General features: G+C 28.2%; 2 protein-coding genes across 3 annotated transcripts; both read right to left on the minus strand.

The window, feature by feature from the left end:
• Positions 1–5,639: 5,639 nt before the first annotated feature.
• Positions 5,640–10,799, minus strand: LOC127288929 (uncharacterized). 2 transcript variants are annotated; one of them, XM_051316646.1, is made up of 4 exons: positions 9,038–10,799; positions 8,578–8,695; positions 7,024–7,317; positions 5,640–6,812 (listed from the first exon to the last, which is right to left on the minus strand). In XM_051316646.1, exons 1-4 carry the CDS (start codon positions 9,071–9,073, stop codon positions 6,655–6,657), a joined length of 606 nt encoding a protein of 201 aa, XP_051172603.1. In that variant the 5' UTR covers positions 9,074–10,799; the 3' UTR covers positions 5,640–6,654. The 2 variants fall into 2 exon arrangements, with proteins under 2 accessions (XP_051172603.1, XP_051172601.1); XM_051316644.1 differs by having other exon boundaries at positions 5,666–6,812; positions 7,009–7,317.
• A 136-nt stretch (positions 10,800–10,935) lies between these two features.
• Positions 10,936–19,611, minus strand: LOC127288928 (F-box/LRR-repeat protein 7-like). Its single transcript, XM_051316643.1, has 7 exons — positions 19,375–19,611; positions 18,587–18,678; positions 14,050–14,177; positions 13,355–13,632; positions 12,142–12,656; positions 11,803–12,079; positions 10,936–11,469 (listed from the first exon to the last, which is right to left on the minus strand). The coding sequence occupies exons 1-7, from the start codon at positions 19,439–19,441 to the stop codon at positions 10,964–10,966; spliced, it is 1,863 nt and encodes a 620-aa protein (XP_051172600.1). The 5' UTR covers positions 19,442–19,611; the 3' UTR covers positions 10,936–10,963.
• Between the last annotated feature and the right edge of the window lie 381 nt (positions 19,612–19,992).

Genomic DNA, 19,992 nt, shown 5'->3' on the forward strand with positions numbered 1-19,992 from the left:
GAAGTAGAAAGACAATTTTCTTTCGAAAAGTAAATTTTTTTAATTTTAGGTATGTACATATTTTCAGTAACATATGACTTATTTATTATTATGAATCGTTCAATATATAAAAAATTGTCAATATTTTTTTTGTTTGATTTCTCATTATAATTTTACATGTTTTTTAACTGAGTAAATGCTTTGCATATTTGACTCGTGTTCACGTAAATACACTTAAAACGTAATATACTGATTTTATAAAAACTTTATTAAAATAATATTTCATAAAATACAATAATATTATCGACGTTATCATATTTTTGGTGGAAATTATATTGAGGAAGCGGAAGTAGAAAATATCAATCAATCCAAGTCCGGTTAATTAAAAAACTAAAACACAATCTTTGAACGTTTCGACAGCTTTCAGAAACGAAAAAAAGAATGCCAGACAAATTTATTAGATCAATGACAAATATCATGTATTAATTTAAAAAAAAAATTCCCTTACATTCTTTTTCGTTTATGAAGAAGACAGTGCGGTTCTGTCGAATCGTTAAAAAATTGTGTTGTTTTTAAATTATAACCTGACTTGGATTCATTGATATTCTTATAACTTCTTGAATATTTCATAAAATCTCGTTTGTCTAGTATTTAACTAAAAAGACAAAAAGTTTTCGATTTTTTTATAAGTGATTCTTTTTTGTTTCGTTGGATGACAAAATTTCTAATAATAATATAATAAAAAATTCTTTTGCTTTACATAAAAGAAGATAATTATTATTGATCTACAATAAATAAAATAAATTAAGTTTTGTGTAATAAGGAGTTATATTTTATATAATTTATTTGTATATTTATTATTTATTTATATTAGGGTCAGTTGGGGTAAATGGGGACAAAATCGCTATTTTTCACAAATTACGTAAATTTCTTCCTTTAAAATGTAATATTTGCGGGTTTATATTTGTTTAAGTTGGTATTTACATTCCCAGGATTAATTTTATGCAGCAGAAAAAAAATTTAGATAAGCTTTAAACGCATGAAACTGACTGTCCCCATTTACCCCAAAATTTAGAAAATTTCATAAAATTCGGGGTAAATGGGGACAGCATAGTTTCTAAGAAAGTTTTAAGAAAAAAATTTCCTTAAGTATATTACTGTATTAAGAGATGAAAAAACTTGAAAAAATTTGTAGTAGATACATAATAGTTGAACCAATTGAAATTTTTTTATATTTTTTTTATTTCAGTATTTTGTCTCGCATTTGAAAAAAAAAACAGACTTAAAACTTATACCAATTTTTTTTCTTATTCCTTATGACTCCCATAACAGAAATTCACTTGAATTTTTGAGTTTTGTTAATTGAGAAAATCAAAAATTCAAGTGAATTTCTGTTATAGGAGTCATAAAGAATAAGAAAAAAATTTGGTATGATTTTTAAGTCTGTTTTCTTTGAAATGGAGGCAAAATACTGAAACAGATTGACTTTGATTTTCAAGTTTTTATGCATTGAGCGATAACTTTTTTTATCTTGCTGCCAATTATCAAGATAAAAGCTTGGCAATACTCAAAACCTCTTGCAGGTGATCTGAGGTTAAAATATTGACGTTGAACTTAATTTTAAAACTGTAAATTAAGCTCCAAAACGTCTTTTCCCCATTTACCCCCTGTCCTCATTTCCCCCAACTGACCCTTTATTTTTTACCTTTTTTCTTTGAAAAATTATCATGTTTGCAATTTAATTAAAAAATTAAATTAGTTAAGAAATTTAAAAAAAATTGAAACCATATTGAACCATTAGGAAAAAAATCGAGAAAAATTGAAAGCAACATTCTGAAAGGATTGAGATTCTATACTAAACTGTATTTTTCAATTAAGAATTATTAAACAAGTATCTCACGACGGCTTCTCATTTATTCGTTTAGCTGTCCATGTACGGCTTAACCTTCAGGATCAAGTAGTTATTTTTAAAATTAAAAAATCTAAATTTGGATAACATTGCTCTAATTTACTTCTCTATAATATAAGTAGTGTATATATTTCCAGGAAATTTTATTCAATTAAAAATTATTATAGTAGCTCTCTGAAAAGAAATAAAAATAAATTTTTCTGCTTCTAAATAAAATTTAACTTGTTTTATTTTACCTTCATTTGTATTTTTCATTTTTGATTTTAAAAATTTCTACCATAGAAAAGATCTAATAGTTTAATTTTCTGAACCCCATGATTTTCAAGCAAATCTGGTCAATTTTTTAATATTTTGGATGCCATATTGGGTCCGCCATTTTGAATTTTTTAATTCTGACATCAAATTTGGATTTAGTGACCCCAAAAATCTTTAATGATGAAATCATATTTTTTTGTAAACTTTTTTTTGGACCGTTTTGAACCCAAAACCGATTTTCCGTAAGACTGTGAAGGGGTTAAAACCCGATTCTAATTTCAAAAATCTAATTATTATTATTATAATTATAGTACATATGTTATGAAGCATTTAATCCTTTTAGAATCGCAAAGTGGCACTTAACAATTTTTACAAATCCGCAGTTGGTAAATTTTGAAATTTCTTCTTTTTTTGCAATGAGCACGTCTATAATTTTGAATTCGTAATAGCATATATTTAGCATTTTCATGTCGCAGTTTTTCTGAAATTTCTGGTTTTAACAAAGAAATCTCGAACACGGAGAAACTTTAGTTTGTAAAATATTTGACATTATAATAATTATTTTTACAAAAAAGAAAAAACCAATAGTAAGAGAGGATGAAGTGAGAAAAATAACATTATTTTCTACTACTGTATTACAAAATAAATTTATCGGTATCATTTAAAAGTATAGTATATATTATTAATAATTACAATAAGGAGTTGGAATGATTAATAAAAGCTATATGAATTGTAAATTAGGAAAAAGAGATATTCACAAAAAGAATTTTGACTAGAATAATTATGAAAAGTAAAAGTTGAAATTTCACATATTACACTCTGTTTTAAAAATATTACTATTTTTATTGGAAAGAAGCAGAGGTGCTAAAAATATTGCTCATCTTAAAATTGGTTATTGTAACATCTAAAATTGTTTTTTGAAAACATTCCCATTGAAAATAGGAATTTTATTTCTTAGTAGCATTCCATTGGTCCAACTTTACCGATGATGTACGAAAAATAACCGGTTATTGCCGAGTATAACCGATTGGGTTTCATCATAGTAATATTATCAATATGTATGTATTAAGTATATAATTTGCAAATATGAGAAATGACTATTTTGAACATTTTATTCAATATTTAGATTTAACAAATTAGATTAATTTAAATAATAATTAAATCAAATGTATAATTTCATGTAAAAAAATTATTTTTAAATATGTGTTTATTATTATTTTGTGTTTTATTGAAAATAATTTATTTATTTTAAGTGTTTCATAAAAATTTCTGAAAATGAAATATTGAAAAATTTTAACAAAAAATAGTTTCAAACAAAGTATAATATCAAGTAATCATTGTAAAAAAGTAATTCTTAGAATTTTTTTTATTATATTTATTTAAAATAATAACTTTTTAAAAAATCTAAATTTTTTGAATTATTGTTAAAATTTTGAAGAGATTTTCCAAATTTTTAATTAAAATTATTCAAAAAGTTAAACAGTAAAGGAAACACAAAATGAAATTTACTGAATAATATTTAATTTTGAGAATTTAATTTAAATTTTACTTTATTCATATTAATAATTTATATTTTAATTAATAAATTTAAAATATAAAATTAGATATATATATTTTGTAGAAATTCTCTCGCAAGCGGCAATACTTTTTGTTGTTTAGTATAAAAAGAACTTCCCTTTTTTCTCAAGCGTGTATTGCGACGATTATGTGAATGTGTGTATTATTAGAATAAGTTCTTTATAATAGTATTGTATTAAAAGCGTGCGTTCCTCAAGAATACGTAATATGTGTGAGTATATATAATATGTTTACTGTGATATTTGAAGGTGCAACTTGGAACATTTAATATCGACTATGGTAAAATTTAGTATGTAGTAGTAATTTTTTTCTATTATTGTGGAGGGCTTTTTAACTTTTATGTCAATATTCCCAAAACACTATATAGTAATTTTATTTTCACACGGGATGGATATTTACCATAGTTTTTGTAAATTTCATAATTCTTTTTTAGTTATTAATATATTTATAAAGCTCGTTTTCAACGATTCGCCAACTTCAGTTCCCTATTTTTTTTTATTAAAATTTCCTACTGTTTAGAAATATAAATCCATAATTGTTATATTACTCTTTCCAAATAATTAAGAATACTCACTGAGTATAATATTTAAATAGTAATTTTCACAAAGATAGCGCTATATCCTCGTTTACTATTGGCTTTTTGTAAAATTTAGTTTTATAATATCAAATTTTATAAACTAAAGTTTCTCCGTGAATGAATCTGATTTTCTTACATTCTTACTTTTGAGGTTTTAATTAACAAAATATTTAGCAAGATGTAGTCTAAAGTCTTTTGATAAATATCGTAACTTAATTGCTATACGCGGAAATGTCATCTCACAGAAAATTAAAAGGCATTAAAATAAGCTGCAACGCTTATTATTTTAATCTAATTTTGCTTATTTTAATCCATTTTGGTATTAAAATAAGCAAAATTGGATTAAAATAATGAGCGTTGCAGCTTATTTTAATGCCTTTTAATTTTCTGTGCTTTCATCAGTAAGTGCATGAGGTTGAAATGTGATAATTTCCACCTACTAATTATTCTCTTAGATCAATAACAACACGTTCTTCTAATCCATAAGAATCATGATTTTCCAATATAGATTTGAAACTCGTAAACAAACCCTTTCTCGTCAGCACGTGCTTCTTTATACCCACGTTTAACAGGTTTGACAGGCATATCTTATATTGCTTCATGAAACTTCTGCCTTTGAATTTTATTTGAGTTTCGTCAATATAGATTACTTTTTGTTTGGATTTTGTAAGGTTTTAAATTTTTTATTCAATTGATCTAATACGACACGTAACTTATAGAATTACTTTGGATTATCATTTATAAATGAAATTTTCCCAACATGAAACGAATCCTATATTTAAAGACACAAACTGCTAATTAATGGATCATTCAATTGAATATTATTTGATCAGTAATATTTAGAAAGAAGGCAATCGTTTAATCTCCATCATTTAATTAATTCCCAAGAAGGTTTGTATGTCTGTGTCACTGATATCGATGCAAAGGTTATCCTCTGATTCGAAATTGCTTGGTATGTCTACCAACTCGTCATCCATTTTTAGTGCTGCCTAGTCTAACAAAATGGGAACCGTTTTATGTAAAGCTAAGTCTAGAGAGCAACACCATAGTAAGAGCGTCTAGTGCTTAATTTTTCATTTCAGGAAAAGCGACATTTGGTTCACAAAAAAATAAGTGATTTAAATAAATATTTTTCGTGGAATTGTAAACAGTTAAAAAATGAACTATACCTAAGCGAGGACTTCATCTAATAGGAAAAAAAGATTTTCCAAGAAAAACTGTGTTTTTTTACTTGATTTTGAAAGAATAATCCTTTTACATCTATATAAATTTTATTTAGTTTGAATAAAAAATACCTGTGGTTGAGAATGGAATGTTTTTAAAAAGTTATTTTAGAATATGTTTCCACGTAATGGAATATTTATATATTGATGTTATTTAAATTGTACACGTATGTTTCCTTAGTTTTTGTACGATAAATTATACATTTATTATAAAAGTTAACGAGTTGTACTGGTATTTGGTTCTTTTGAGTTCATTATAACCATCTGAAGAGATTTTGCGTCATTTAGCGATGTTTTTCTTGATTTAGGTCGAGAAATATTGTCTTTATTCTAATAAAAGAAATAAAACTTGATCAACCTTTCACTAAAATTCGATTGCTGATGAGTAATAATTTTTTTTCGTACGTCAGTCATGATACATATCGTGGGCCAAAAAATTTAATTCTTTGGGATAAAATCTGATTTTTACAGGAAATTTTGCTAACTTTAATTAATTTAATATTAATTTTGTTAACTTTTGCTAAGTGGTTTATCTGTATTTTTTGCAGAATTTCATTAATATAAATTTATTTAGAGATTTAAGATCTTTTCATTTTTGTTATGCCTCATTTAATAGAAAATTAAATTATTTTCGAAACTTTAAAAGCAGATTTTACAATTTTTAATTCATGAGATTTGTTCCAACGAATGGTAATCTATCTTTAAAAAATCTAAAATACCATCACGATCAGATTTTTGGTTAAGATCGATTAACAATTTATGACATTTGTAAACATTTTGTTCACGGAAACAAAACAAAATACAAAAAAACTTGTTTTGTTTCGGATTAAGTTATCGGAATCAAAAGTGAATTTTGTTTAATTTTGGATATCTGAAACAGGAGTCAACTTCGTTTAATTTCCTTTTGACTGCAAAATTTAATTTTAATTCCTTTTAATTACAAACTTCGGAGTATTTAGTTGCAAAGTTCAGTAAAGGTTATTATAAATATTAAAATATTCGACCTGATCAATTAGGTTCTTAATATATAATTGAATAAACACCAATTAATTATTTATTATATTACTCAATTATACATCAAGAAGAATAGATTTATTGTATTAATTTCTGAAATAAAAAATCTACAAGTATGTCTAAATTTTACGATATTCAGGATCACCAGGCCATGGTCCATTTGGCCCAGGAGATCCAGTTGGATAAGGACCACGTAGTATTTCAGTTGTTGATGGTTTTTCAGTTTGTACAATAATTTCCCGATCCTTATGCAGTTTCCTCGGATATGGAGAAAAGTCTGCAAATTGTAGATTTTAATAAAAATTTTAATCTCAAAAAAATTTAGTTTTATATTAATGATTAATACAGATTTAAACTCCGTACTTAATTTTTTTTTGAATTAAAAAACATATTCTCATGATGAACCTAATGTTTTTAATTAAACTTGATGGCAATTGATAATTATCTGTATTTCCATTTTCTTGTTTAAATACCTGTATAATTCTCACAATTTGATGGAAAATGTAAATTTTCCCAAGAAGTTAATATTCCCTGTTGAGGATTAATTGATTGTTCATTATGTTGATCATAGTTTGATGAAGGTACATTACTGTAAAAAACATTAACTTCTCCTTTAGGATGTATTACTCGATATCCCCATTCATCACTTATGTAGAAAATCACTGTGTGATTCCCATGCGCATTTATGTAACCATAACAACCGTACGTTATTCCTCTCAAATCTTTTACTTGATGGTGAAACTGATTGTGGAATTTGACATTGTATCCATAATTAAAAGTATCTGCAAAACATGTTTAAAGTGCGTTCTTATTATTATTCAGTAACTGATATTACAATGGATATTAAAAAATACGTGTTGGCAGGTAGCTACTGTTGCTATAATAATTATTCCGCAGAGATTAATTTAGCAAGTACAGAGCAATTTTTTCAGGAATGTTATAAACACTTAAAAATTTTATTGTCCTTTGACTCAATCGCATAATCCTGCTGCTTCGATAGACGACAACTGCCCCGAGAAATGCAGGTTGTGCTGTATTTTTTCAAAATCAAATCAATAATAAAACTTCAGATGTTTCAAAAATTAATTTTGGAGCGTCAATTTCAAAACACAAATGCGACAGCAAAGCAGATATATTCTGTCACATATCTGGAACTTGTACAAAATCGTAGACCAATGAATGAATATATTGAACAAATTTACTAAGATTGTTTTCATCTTGAAATAGCCAATCAGAATGAAAATTCGGTACCACGTGAAATTTACAGTTTCTGTTACACAATGTGAGTTCTTGGAATGACAATAACCTTAGCAGCAATGGATATTACAGGATATCCTATGGACGTATTATTCGTGTCCGGAAATTAGGATACCTCTAGGATATTCTAATTTCCGGTTATTTGTAGAACGTCCGTATGATATTGTAGAAGGTACACAGAAAGAAACTGAACTCAGAATGAGTCGTGTAAATGGCTCATTTTTATGTGCAACAAAAATGAACCAGGTTGGTGGCGCCACTTTCTATGTCGTTTAGTTTAGCATTGAATCATTTTGAGTTGCAACAAAAATGAGACTAGGTTTTTTCTGTGTAGAAGGTTATAATAACAAGAATAAAAGAAAACATTTTGTACACCAACAAAATCATAAATTTTATGTAATTCACCTTCTTCCAAAAATGTAGCAAACGATATAGTTTAACAGTAGAAGATGTACTTTCTGATGGTATAAGTAACAATATCAGTGTTGATGGCGAGGATGATTATTGCATTCCAACTGGTGAACAAGAAGAAAAAGTTCCAAAAAATTTGACACAAAAAAACTTGTCAATTTCATCAGAGATTAAAAATTACTCAAGGATGGTGCAGAATATCTAGCTTCAATTTTGAAAAAGAAAAACTTGCTATCGAAAGGCACCACAGTACAATTTTACCGAAGCAGAGAAAAGGAATTTCAAAAATTTCTGAGTACAAATACAGAATGATTTTCAGACGTACAGTACTAACAATTAGTGATAAATTATACATAAAATACATATTTCCTTACCGCTATGGAAGTTTTGATTTAAATATTGTTCCTTTTGAGAATCTTTTATTAATTCAATCGACTCACTTATATTTTTTTCTTCTGGCATTTGTTTTATATTTAAAGCAAATATCTGAAACTAATTAAAAAATTTATGAAAATTCAATTTTATTTTTATAATACTCCTTTAGGCGCATTCTTTAACATATTGCAATTAAATTCTTTGCTAATATTATTTTTTATTACAACATAAACAATTAATTCAATGCCATACGTAGAGATTTAAAATATGTAAGATTAGTTGTTTTTTAATATTATTTATAACTATTGTAACAGAATCATTATCACAATTCAATTGACACTCTAATTAAAAAGAAATTTAATCTAGTTTCTAAAACTTTTTTTACTTCAAGTAATAGTAAAAAAAATATTATTGTAAAATCAACACTTGTAACTTTAATTATAATATTGTGTCACATACCAAAGCGAGAAACACCATAAACAAATATAAAAGCATTATTAAAAGTGAAGCGCGTTGATAAATTTTTTTATAATTATAAAATTATCTAATTTACGTATGCACTAGTCAAGAGTTGACTGTAGGACTAAAGTTATCAATAAATATATTAGCTGTTATGCTAACAGGATTCAGCATTTATATTAACGATTTACTTCGCACTGTACTTCGACCTTTTCTCACTTGTCCTCTTAGTTTCCTTTATTCAAACATGACTCATAAAACACATACTAAATCTTCATGTAAAGATTTAACTAACTTAAAACACCATTAATGGATTATTTTTATTTTTCCAATAAAATCATTAAGCAGAATTATAAGAATGTCAACAAAAAACTCGTTTAAAAATAATTAAAATATTTATAGTATCCGTTAATTATTGCAATGCATTTAATTTTCAAGTTCAAGTTTCTATCTTTTGCAAAACTAATAATGCCACGTGTCATATATTAGAAATTAATAGCCAATTGCAAGAGATACATAACTTCGTGTTGTTTTTCCACCGAAAAAAATAATAAATAGGTTCTAAGAAATAAGGAGTGTCTGTATAAAATGTTTACTAGAGTATCTTCTTTTTAAAAATAAATAAATTTAAATATATTTATATAATCAATACACGAAATGAAAAGCTACACAAAATTTAAACTTGATTTGGAAATAAGGGGAAGAACTCATAAAATTTTATAAGTACATCTTTAAAAAAAAGAAATTTGAGTTTTCAATTTTTTTAAATTAGGCATTATTTAACAAGGATTATTGTTATTCAGTTTCACAAACCAGTAATCTATTCTCAGACGAAATCCTCTTACAAGGTCCTATACATTTTCATGCATAATTTCATGTACATGCGAATTAACCTAATCCCTCAAGAGAACCAGCAAGGGAAATGTACAAGAAATTGGAATGGTATAGAACGCGTATACGATAACGTGTGAAAATTTCTTTCTTGTGGGAACATGTATCAGTTCATGTACTTGTTCTTTTACAAATTCTAATAATTATTATTATTATTTATAAGTTTATTTACTCTCCCTGTATTCACTAGGGTTTTAAGTTCAAAATACATAATATCTACTAATCTAGTTAATTTAACCTGACTCAACTACATTCAGAAGGAATAATTTTTACTTTAAATAAAAATGATCAAATTATTCCACATCCAGCGCGACCGGGTTCAGAGTTTCTGGGGCTCTATTTGACGATAAAATAAAAATACATTTGCACGCGGACGCTAGTTAATTTATTAATTAAAATTAACAAACGTCTACACAGATCACAGGGAGGGAAGTTGGTGAACCCAAAAATACAAAATATAAAAATAAAAGATGAAGCGACTTCCAGGAATACTAATTTATTGAACAAAAGGTAAAATAAAATACATTAACCATATTTATACTTGGTTAGATCTATATAATGATCTTTAAAGGTCAAACAATAAAATGTAATTTTCAAATAACTCCATATATATGTATATGGATAATATGTATAATTTCGTCAAATTGTAATTAGTACGCTCTTAGTGAAAAATTGCGAATTTAGTGGATGCATTATAACGTTTTAATTTCTAAAGGTAAAAACCGAACTACAAACAAGACTGTCTCAAATTAATATCAAACTGAAGGGGAACTTGAATTGGTCATGTAATAATTTTCATAGTAAATATGTTATAAAGGTATTTAGTTATAAAATAAAAAATAATACAGCTAGCGCTAGGACTCCATTAAGTAAACACATGCAGTGCTTCCAATTATCACACGCTTAATATCTTTTTTCCATTAAGTCTGTAAATCAATTTGAATTTTTATCGATGCAAGAACTCTAATGGAGTTATAACGCTGACATTATCATAAATTCTTAAACAATTTTAAAAGCAAAACTCAATTTTATTATCTAAAGATCTTGTGAACTTTGTGTTGACAATGAACTATTATCTCCATCCTCACTATCGTCCGAATAACTTAAACTTTCTTCGGGAAAAAAATGATGATCAAAATCTGGTCTCAAATGCTTTGTACAAAGATCAACATTTATAATTTGAAGAAATGGTGAAATCACTTTAACTTTACTAACATCAATACCTGAACCTCCAACATAAACTTTTAAAACTATTCCATTTGTTCGACTTTCAGTACATTTTATAGCTAAATTAATCCAATTATTTGTCACAGAATTACATCCAGAAATATCAAGCAATTCCAATTGAGTTGCCATAACCACTAAAGTACATAAACCCATATCTTTAATTTCCGGACATCCGCGGCACTGTAAACTTTTTAAACTCAGAAAATTCCCTAAATGCTGATCCGTAACTTTTCCCAAGTAACTGATTATTAATTTTTCTAGTTTTGGTAATGTCACCAATCCTGCCAGGCCCTTATTTGTAACAGCTTGGCAACCTAAAAGAAGAAGAAAATAATTATTGGAAAAAGTAAATATTTGCCGCAAAAATTTATATGTGACCGTCCACGACAAAACAAGGCTTAGCTCCCAAAAAATCAATTTTGAGCTTTTGATGCTAATCGATAGATTTTAAGTTGCTCTTTCACATGCAAAAGTCAGAAATTGTTTATGTCAATTACTTTTGACACTATAACGTTCTAAAGACGGGCATGTCAAGCGTGTTCCTTGTTTCTGCTTCTACTTCAATCGCTTGCCCTGTGAAATTTAATTTTGGGAGCTAAGCCTTGTTTTGTCGTGGACGGTCCCATATATTATCCTTAAATAATTACCATGAATATCAAGATATTTCAGATTTTTACAACAGGCACTAACAACAAGTAAACAATCATCAGTAACTGAAATGTTCTGTCCAAGATTTAATTTTTGTAACTTTACTAATTCAGCAAGATTTTGCAAGGCCTGCGATGATAACATAGGAAAATATCCACTTAGTTCCAAATTCTTTAGACTATTTGTACGCAATCGTAGAGCTTGCATTACACTATCGTTAAAACTTACACAGGTTTGCAACGTAAGTGAATGCAATTTATCAAACTTTTTTAAAGCCTAGAAAAAAATCATGTAGAAAGTACAATAGCAAAAATCTGTATCGTAAATAACGAACTTACATTTAAAAAATGACATGGTGAAATCCCATTGCATTCGGTGAGAATAATTTCCTCAATTGAATCTGTAGGCAAATATAAAAGACATTTTCCAGTCAGACAATTCGAACTGATTTTTAAATACTTCAATTGCTTATTTTTGGAAAAAAGTTGTAACAAATCATGATCGCATGAATTTGTACAAGAACCCAAGGACAATTTTGTTATATTTGAACAACTTGCGGTTAGAGCAAGAATACCAGATGATGATACATTTAATGATGATAAGTTGATAGTTTGCAAATTTGGACAAAATTTACTGACAATTGTTAATGTACTTTGACTCAAACGATGAGAAGGTAAGGAAAAATCTATATGATTCAAAAAACGACCACAGCGAAGTAAAACTTTTCTTAAAGTTGGTGTATCAACATATTTTCTTTTTGTAGTGTGTGCAAATCCCCATGTTGTTTGAGATAAATCTAAATGACGAAATCCACGCCATGCTTCTTGACTTACTGCACGCCAACGTTGACAAACTAGAAGAAATGACACAATAGGAATAAAAATAAAACAAAAAACTTATAATTTTATAATATTTACAAATTATTAGAATTTTAATTTGTAACAACATCTCTGGTTAAAATTTCGGAATGATTCCAGATTAAATACAGACAGATCAGTCCGAATTAGTCCAGAAATTGTACGAAAACAATTCGAAAATGATTCGTATTAGTCAGCAATCAGTCTGGATGAAAAAATAAATCCGAGCTCAAAATCAATAATAATAATTAATCCGAAACATTCCGGTTTCGAGTCAGGTTTCTATTATCCGGAATTTGTCCGGTTAAGTCTGAAATTAGTATTATTTATGTGCTAGTAAATCCGATCTAATACGAAATTAATCGGATCATACACAACAAATAAATGCAAAATTATTTCTATTGAATCCGAAATTTATTCGACCTGTGTAATCAGTAAATCTAGAATCTTCATTCACGTTTGATCGAACTGACTTCGGATAGAGCTGATTAATTTCATCTTCACTTGTTACACAAATTGGGTGAATTTCGGATTTAGCCGAACTAATTCCGGATGACAAAAACCTGACACTAAACCGGACTGATTCAAACTAATTCCAAATTAGTCCACAATTTTTACCAGGGATTTTTATTTATCAGAATTTCTACTAAGTTGAAATTTTCAACGACAGAATTATATTTAATTAATTTCTTACCGCTTTCTATATTAACTTTATCTACAATGGGAAGATAAAGAAATATGTGAATTAAGCAATCATCATTCAATCGATGAATTGGAACTTTTTCATCTGCCAAGTAATACTGATGTGGTTCTACATCATCACTGTCATCGGATATTGTTTTTTCTTTCTTTTTCGGAACAATTTTTTTTTTATTTTCAATACTGTCGGGTTGATGCCAAGCATCTGCTGGCATTACCCTTAAATCTCGATTATGCAACTGAATTGCTTTCTTATAACCATCTTCTCTGGCTCTGAAAATTAAATAAAATTATTTAAAATAGTTTAAATTTCTATTTCGTTCAGCGCCTTGGTTTTACGGTTATATGGTTTGTGAAATCATTCGTGTAATTTGTTACAATCTGATATTGATGAGCTTTAAAATGATTTTAATTATATTCTACTCTAGTCTGATGTAAATAATATATTGAACTTAAGCTTATCGAAATGCAATGTTTTTTCATTTACAAGAAGTAATACGCTTTTTTCTGGCAATTATGTTACGGATGGAGTAATGTTACAAAGAGTTTTTGTTGCACGTGATACAGTTATTACTTTTGATTGCAAGTTCAGTTTTATTAAAAGTCTTGGAAAAGTGCTTGTCTTCTAAAGCGGGATCCCCACTCAAGTCCAGAATATACCCGTGGAGTTGTATAAAAAATTTAATTTACCTTAAAGCATCTTCAACATTATTGAATGTGACGAAAGCATAATTATTTTTGCCAACGTTCCTTTTTAGATAGCAGCCATCTAATTTTCCATATTTGGAGAACAGCTTTTCTAAATCTTTATGTGACGTCTAAAAATAAATACGAGATGGTAATGAAAAACATACCGATTTAGGTTTTAAATAATGTTATTTATCAACTTCAAACGAGAAATTCGATATCATTAAAAGAACAATACAAGCATGGCCAATTATTTTTGTTGCTGTCCAAGATCGGATTTTGTTAACTTTTGAAAATTTGTACCGAGTAATTACTTTAAAAACCACTGTAAAATTTGTTTAAATTCAGATTCAAATTATTTCATATCGCGTTTTTAACAATTAATTGACAGACAATAGTAAGGCTTTAATCTAAGGGAATAGGGCAAAAAAAATCCACTGCACCATCTGTATTAAAGATTTTCAATTAAATCATTTATTAATTAAAAGTACATATTTGAGTTTTTGCAATTCCAAATGAATGAGTTGTAGAATGTTGCTTCTTAGTCCATTTAGTCTTTCAATGTTATCCGCTGAAACAGTAAATACTTAGTTAGGCAAGAAAAGAGAATAATGAATGAAGACTAACGAATAGTAAATTAATTTAGCTTACTTTTTTAGTTCTTCAATAGGTGCGTCTTTGGCCTTGTTAAAATATCCACAAATATGCGTTCCCCAATGGCCAAAATGAAATCTTAAAACAGAAAGATTTTCTTGGACACGTTCAAATTACAGAAAGTTATTCTGCTTCAATAACAACTGTTAGTAAGAAGTGTCTTGGAGTCACATCGTTCTGAATCTCAGATTTCTTTAAAGTAGACTTGTAGCAGATGACGAAAATCCAAATAACAATCATCATAGTGTAATGTGATTGATTTTTGCGGATACTTTAAGATATAACGAGAACTAGAAGAGCATTTATATAGTTAGCCAAATCCTCTTGTTTTCTCGTTTCTCATCCGACAATGTCCATTTGTGTTAACACGTTAATGTTTATTGCGTCAGCACATTAATGCCCATCGCACCAGAATATTAACATCCATCGCATTGCCACGTTAATGTCCATAGCAATATTGCATTATGGTCTATCTCCCTGATGTTATAGCTTGGCCAACATCCAAAGATTCATTAGCTTTTCCTTTGATGATATCTACCTCCCTCAATTCATTATTTTATACTGATTTGTTCAAAACTCAATTTTTTGACAGATGTTCATTTTAACAATTTTACTATGAAATTTCACGTATGTTAAATAACAAATAGAAAATAATAATTTGAATTTTAATCACACCTTATCAATTTTGAAAATGAAATATTAATTATATAAAAAATTTTAAATTACATTTTAGGGGTGCGCTGAAACAAAGCTCTAACCACCGGAGTGACTTTTCAACAAACATCAAATTTAACTAGCTTAACTAGCTTAACTTCAAATTTAACCTATAAAAAATTGGCGTGATTTGTTGTATATTGCAACATATGCTATGATCTAAATTACAATTTTCATCACACGTAGATTTCGGAAAGCGATATCTTTTCAAAACATTGACAATTTGAAATTATTTTTACATAGAGTATAGAAAAACGCTTTTTTTTACGCAGTGGTACATTACTTTTCTTTCGTTTTTTAAATAGGAATATTATAATAAATTTTATATATTTATCATTTTGTTAAGTAAGTAAATTAATAAATTATGAAATGACGGTCAATGGAAAAACTCATGAAAGAAGAAGCAGTCTACATTATGCTGAAACAAAGTTATCACTCGCAGCGTAATTTACTATACTCAGAATATATGTTAATAATGGGAAAGCAGTTCTCAAAGGAGAAAGTTAAAATGAAGTTGTTCAACATTGTAAAATAAATAATATAAAGTAATTAATTAATTTTGTAACCCCGTCGGTTACATAAAATCTTCAAGGTGAAAAAATTGTAAACACTTAAATTCGTGGACACGGCATTCGGAGTAACCCATACAAAGGGACATACAGTCACAGCTTCTACGCAGATTTCAGTATCGGCATTCTCAAAACCCATACCGGAAACTGAGGTTGTTAACATAGTAAGTAGGAAATGTTTAAATAATGAATAATACCGCTGGTTTTCTCAATCTACAGAAAGTAGAGAAATAGAAAAACCTAATGCCACTGGTTGAATTAACAACTCAGGATAAGGAACAAATTATAAAGGAAAGTCATGGATCGATCATGGCTCAGTACTTTGGAGAGAACCAAAATCTGGAATAAATACAACTGTACCATCAAAGTTTGAAGATTATAAACATCGTAGACAATCAAGACATATATAGTCGCATAACTCTTTATTGACATTTCGATTACATCTTGAGACATCCACGGAAAAGAAGAGGTTTGTACAACGGTATAGGGTCAATAGTTAAGACACTTTTTGGAACATTAATACACTGAGAGATCTTTTGCACCGCATTAGAACTACGTGTGTGACTGCAGCGCCACTATAGGTTTTGGTGCGCTGCATTCTAAATTTTGTATCGTGACTGCCCAAAAATAAAAATGAACCTTGCGGCCGTCAATTTTTTGGACAGCTACGCTCCAAAAATTGTACGGCTGCAGACCAAAAACGTAGTTTCATAGCTGACCGCTAGAATGCTCCGCAGCCGTCTATCGAAAGTCTGTTACGGTGCAAAAGGTCTCTCAGTGTAGAAAGTGATTTCACTCTAATAAACGACATAGACAAACTATACGGAGAGAATGCAAAGCTTTCTCAAAGCATGGAGAATCAAACCATAATCATACGCAGTCTCCTCAATCCCAGCACCCACAACATAAACCGTTCCATCACTTTAAAAGAATGTAGCGAAGATATTAATTACTTAATAAGCGCAATAAATTATGTCAATCACGGGATTGTTCATCGATAACTTCTGACACCGAAGTTATTGATGTTAGAATTAAAAAATCTGGAAGAACAAAACGTTAAATATCCTATCAGACTGAATGACTACAACTACCAACATGTTATCGACAAATCCGAATTTTCAGTAGCAATAATAGACAGAAAATTGACATATACGTTTATAATCCCTGTTGTTTGGATCTTATTCCCATACCTGTACCTCACGGAAAAACTTTCTTAGCAGCAATTCCATCCCACGAATTTATATTAGTTAGCCAGGACAACACTTTTTACGTTATAGTAATAAACATTTAATCGAAAGTTGTAAACAAGCAAAAGCTGTTAAATTTTGTAAAAGGACGCAACCGAGTTATTTCTGAAGCGAAATACATTCTTGCGAGAGTGAAGTTCTTAAGTTAAATGTAAAACTTTTAGATGGTAAAATTTGTCATGTTTCAATTTTCCAAGTACAAGAACTCGTATTTATACCTTTATACGCCGAAAATCAATATATTTTGGTGCCAAAAAACCCAATAGAAATTAGTACAATTTGTGAAGAAGTACCAGTAATAAAAACATTCAATCGGTAACTGAATTACAGATGTTAATTAAATTGAATTAAATCGAGTAAAAGATAGGGAAGATTATAAGTTCATTAGATCAGGAAAATGCAAGTTGTGCAAAATTGTCATGCAAACATGTAGCAAGTTTGGTGCAATTAGAAAAATGTCCAATCACGGCAAGCTTGGCACACAATTGCTGCAAGTTTGCAAAACTTAACATAATGCGCAGTTGTAAACGGAAGCTTCTACGGCTGCGCAATAAATTTTTAACCTCCAAAGCGGGGTGCCTTCTTATTAGTTTATTTGGAAGTAAATTGTTATAAGTTTTTTTTTTAATATTATACAAGCTTGAAGCAAGCTTGCAGCAAGAATATAGGAAACAACTTAAAAAAAGAATTACAAAAATTAATTTTAAGAATAGTTTACCCCCTTTAAATTTTTTTAAATAAAAACGCTAAGACACGCAAATTTTATTTTGATCTTGTGGTCGATTTTTTTGAGCAAATTAATAAATACACGAAAAAATCTGAACTCAGAATGAGTCGTGTAGGCGGCTCATTTTGATATGCAATAAAAATGAACCAGGTTGGTGGCGCCACTTTCTATGTCGTTTAGCATTGAATTATTTTGAGTTGCAACAAAAATGAGACTAGGTTTTTCCTGTGTATTTGTATAGACATGTATAAAAATATAAATGTCTCCTAGTTTTAAGTCCTCTACAATATATATCAAGTTCAAGCAAATTGGAGATACACACCTCGAGTACCTTTGTTGTTAGTACAATCGTAAATAACTCAATGTACGAGTTATTAAATACTTTACTCTTAATATATTAGTTAGTATATAGATATAAACCGGTCAGATGCATTTAAAAAAATTCTTATATGAAACAAACAATTATTATTACAAATAAATGTGGATTTATATGTGTATGAACAAACGAAAAAACTTTACTTCTTTCAATATAATTTTAACAGAGAATGGGCATAATATGCTCAAGTATTATTATCTTTTTTTTACTAGAAAAACAGTTTTGCTCACAAACAGTAAAATATGTTACTAACCCTTTGTGCTAAGTTTCCAACAAATAGTTTTCGAATCGGAATACCATCTTCGGTAAGCAATGAAGTTTCTTCATTACTGGATAAGTCATAATCTGAAAAATAAAAAAAATGCGAATTATTATTTTTTATCATGTAAACAGATATTATAACGTTTAATTTTAAATACACCAATCATATATTAAACAAAAAAATTAAGAAAAAAATCGTTAGTATTAAAATTTATTGCTTTTTAAACACAAGTCGATAAATGTACTGTAACTTCTATATTTCAAAGAATTAATATTTCGTAACTTCAATACTGATTTTTCCATATCATATAAAAGCAATTTTAAAAGAAAAAATAAATTGAAAACCCCAAACCTTAAAAGAAATACTTTTAGGAGAATCTTACAAATTAAACTTTCTATAAATTTTATTTAAATAAGCTAATATTTTACTAATTTGTTACTTTCGGAGAAAAAAAATTTCAAAACAGTTATAAAAAATTTAATTTTTGACTGGGACGTTTGATGAAGAATCGCCAATATATATATAAAAATTTTGTCGTCTAGACGTTATTTTTAATTTTAGAGTATTTAACCCATAACCAATGAAATGCGTCTGAGAAAGTATGCTAATATTATAGTTTAGTACGCATCCTTAATGTCTATTAACTTTAAGTTAGTAATACATGCAAATAACACTAAATGTTTGTATCAAAATTCAACCTCAGATTTCTATATACAGAATATACCTATAACAAGAGAATGTGAATCTTAAATTATTATAAGTATTATTAAAAAACATACCGTCTTGTGAAAGAATACTTATGCGATGAAGAATATCAAAATAACATTGCCCAATATCTTCGTTCATTTTTTCTTTTTTAAATTTTCTTTCAGGAAAGATTTTTATCGTACATATTTTTTAAACAAGAATTGACCACAAAGTATAGCAACCATTTTTCTCTCAGGCTGCGCTCGATCGCTTCATTGCGTTGAATAAAGGGAGATACAAGGACAGATATATACTTTCATACGTGTTACACTCATTGTTCAACGTAAAACGCAATGTTCAAACCTGGCAACGTAGAATTCATATTGAATTATACTTTGAGCTGCAAAATTTTGCCACCAGGGCAACGCTGCTTTACCGAATCAGTTAATTCAGTTAAGTGGGGGAAAATTTAAGTTGGCACAAGATAATTTTTTTTAAATAACTCGTTTCAATGGAATTTTTGAACTTAAGATTAAGATTTTATTTCTTATTTTTAAAAAATTATTTAATGCCATGGTAAACAATTATTTTTTTATTTATTTTTTTTAAACCTACAAGTATAGAAGAAGTTGCTATTTTTAGAGAACTATTTAATCCAATCAAGACGATTTTTTCATTCCATTAAATAGTTATTTAAACATAGGAACTAA

The sequence above is a fragment of the Leptopilina boulardi genome, unplaced genomic scaffold (assembly GCF_019393585.1).
Source record: "Leptopilina boulardi isolate dan_hultmark-lab unplaced genomic scaffold, ZJU_Lbou_2.1 LbouV2_399, whole genome shotgun sequence".
Classification (NCBI taxonomy): domain Eukaryota; kingdom Metazoa; phylum Arthropoda; class Insecta; order Hymenoptera; family Figitidae; genus Leptopilina; species Leptopilina boulardi.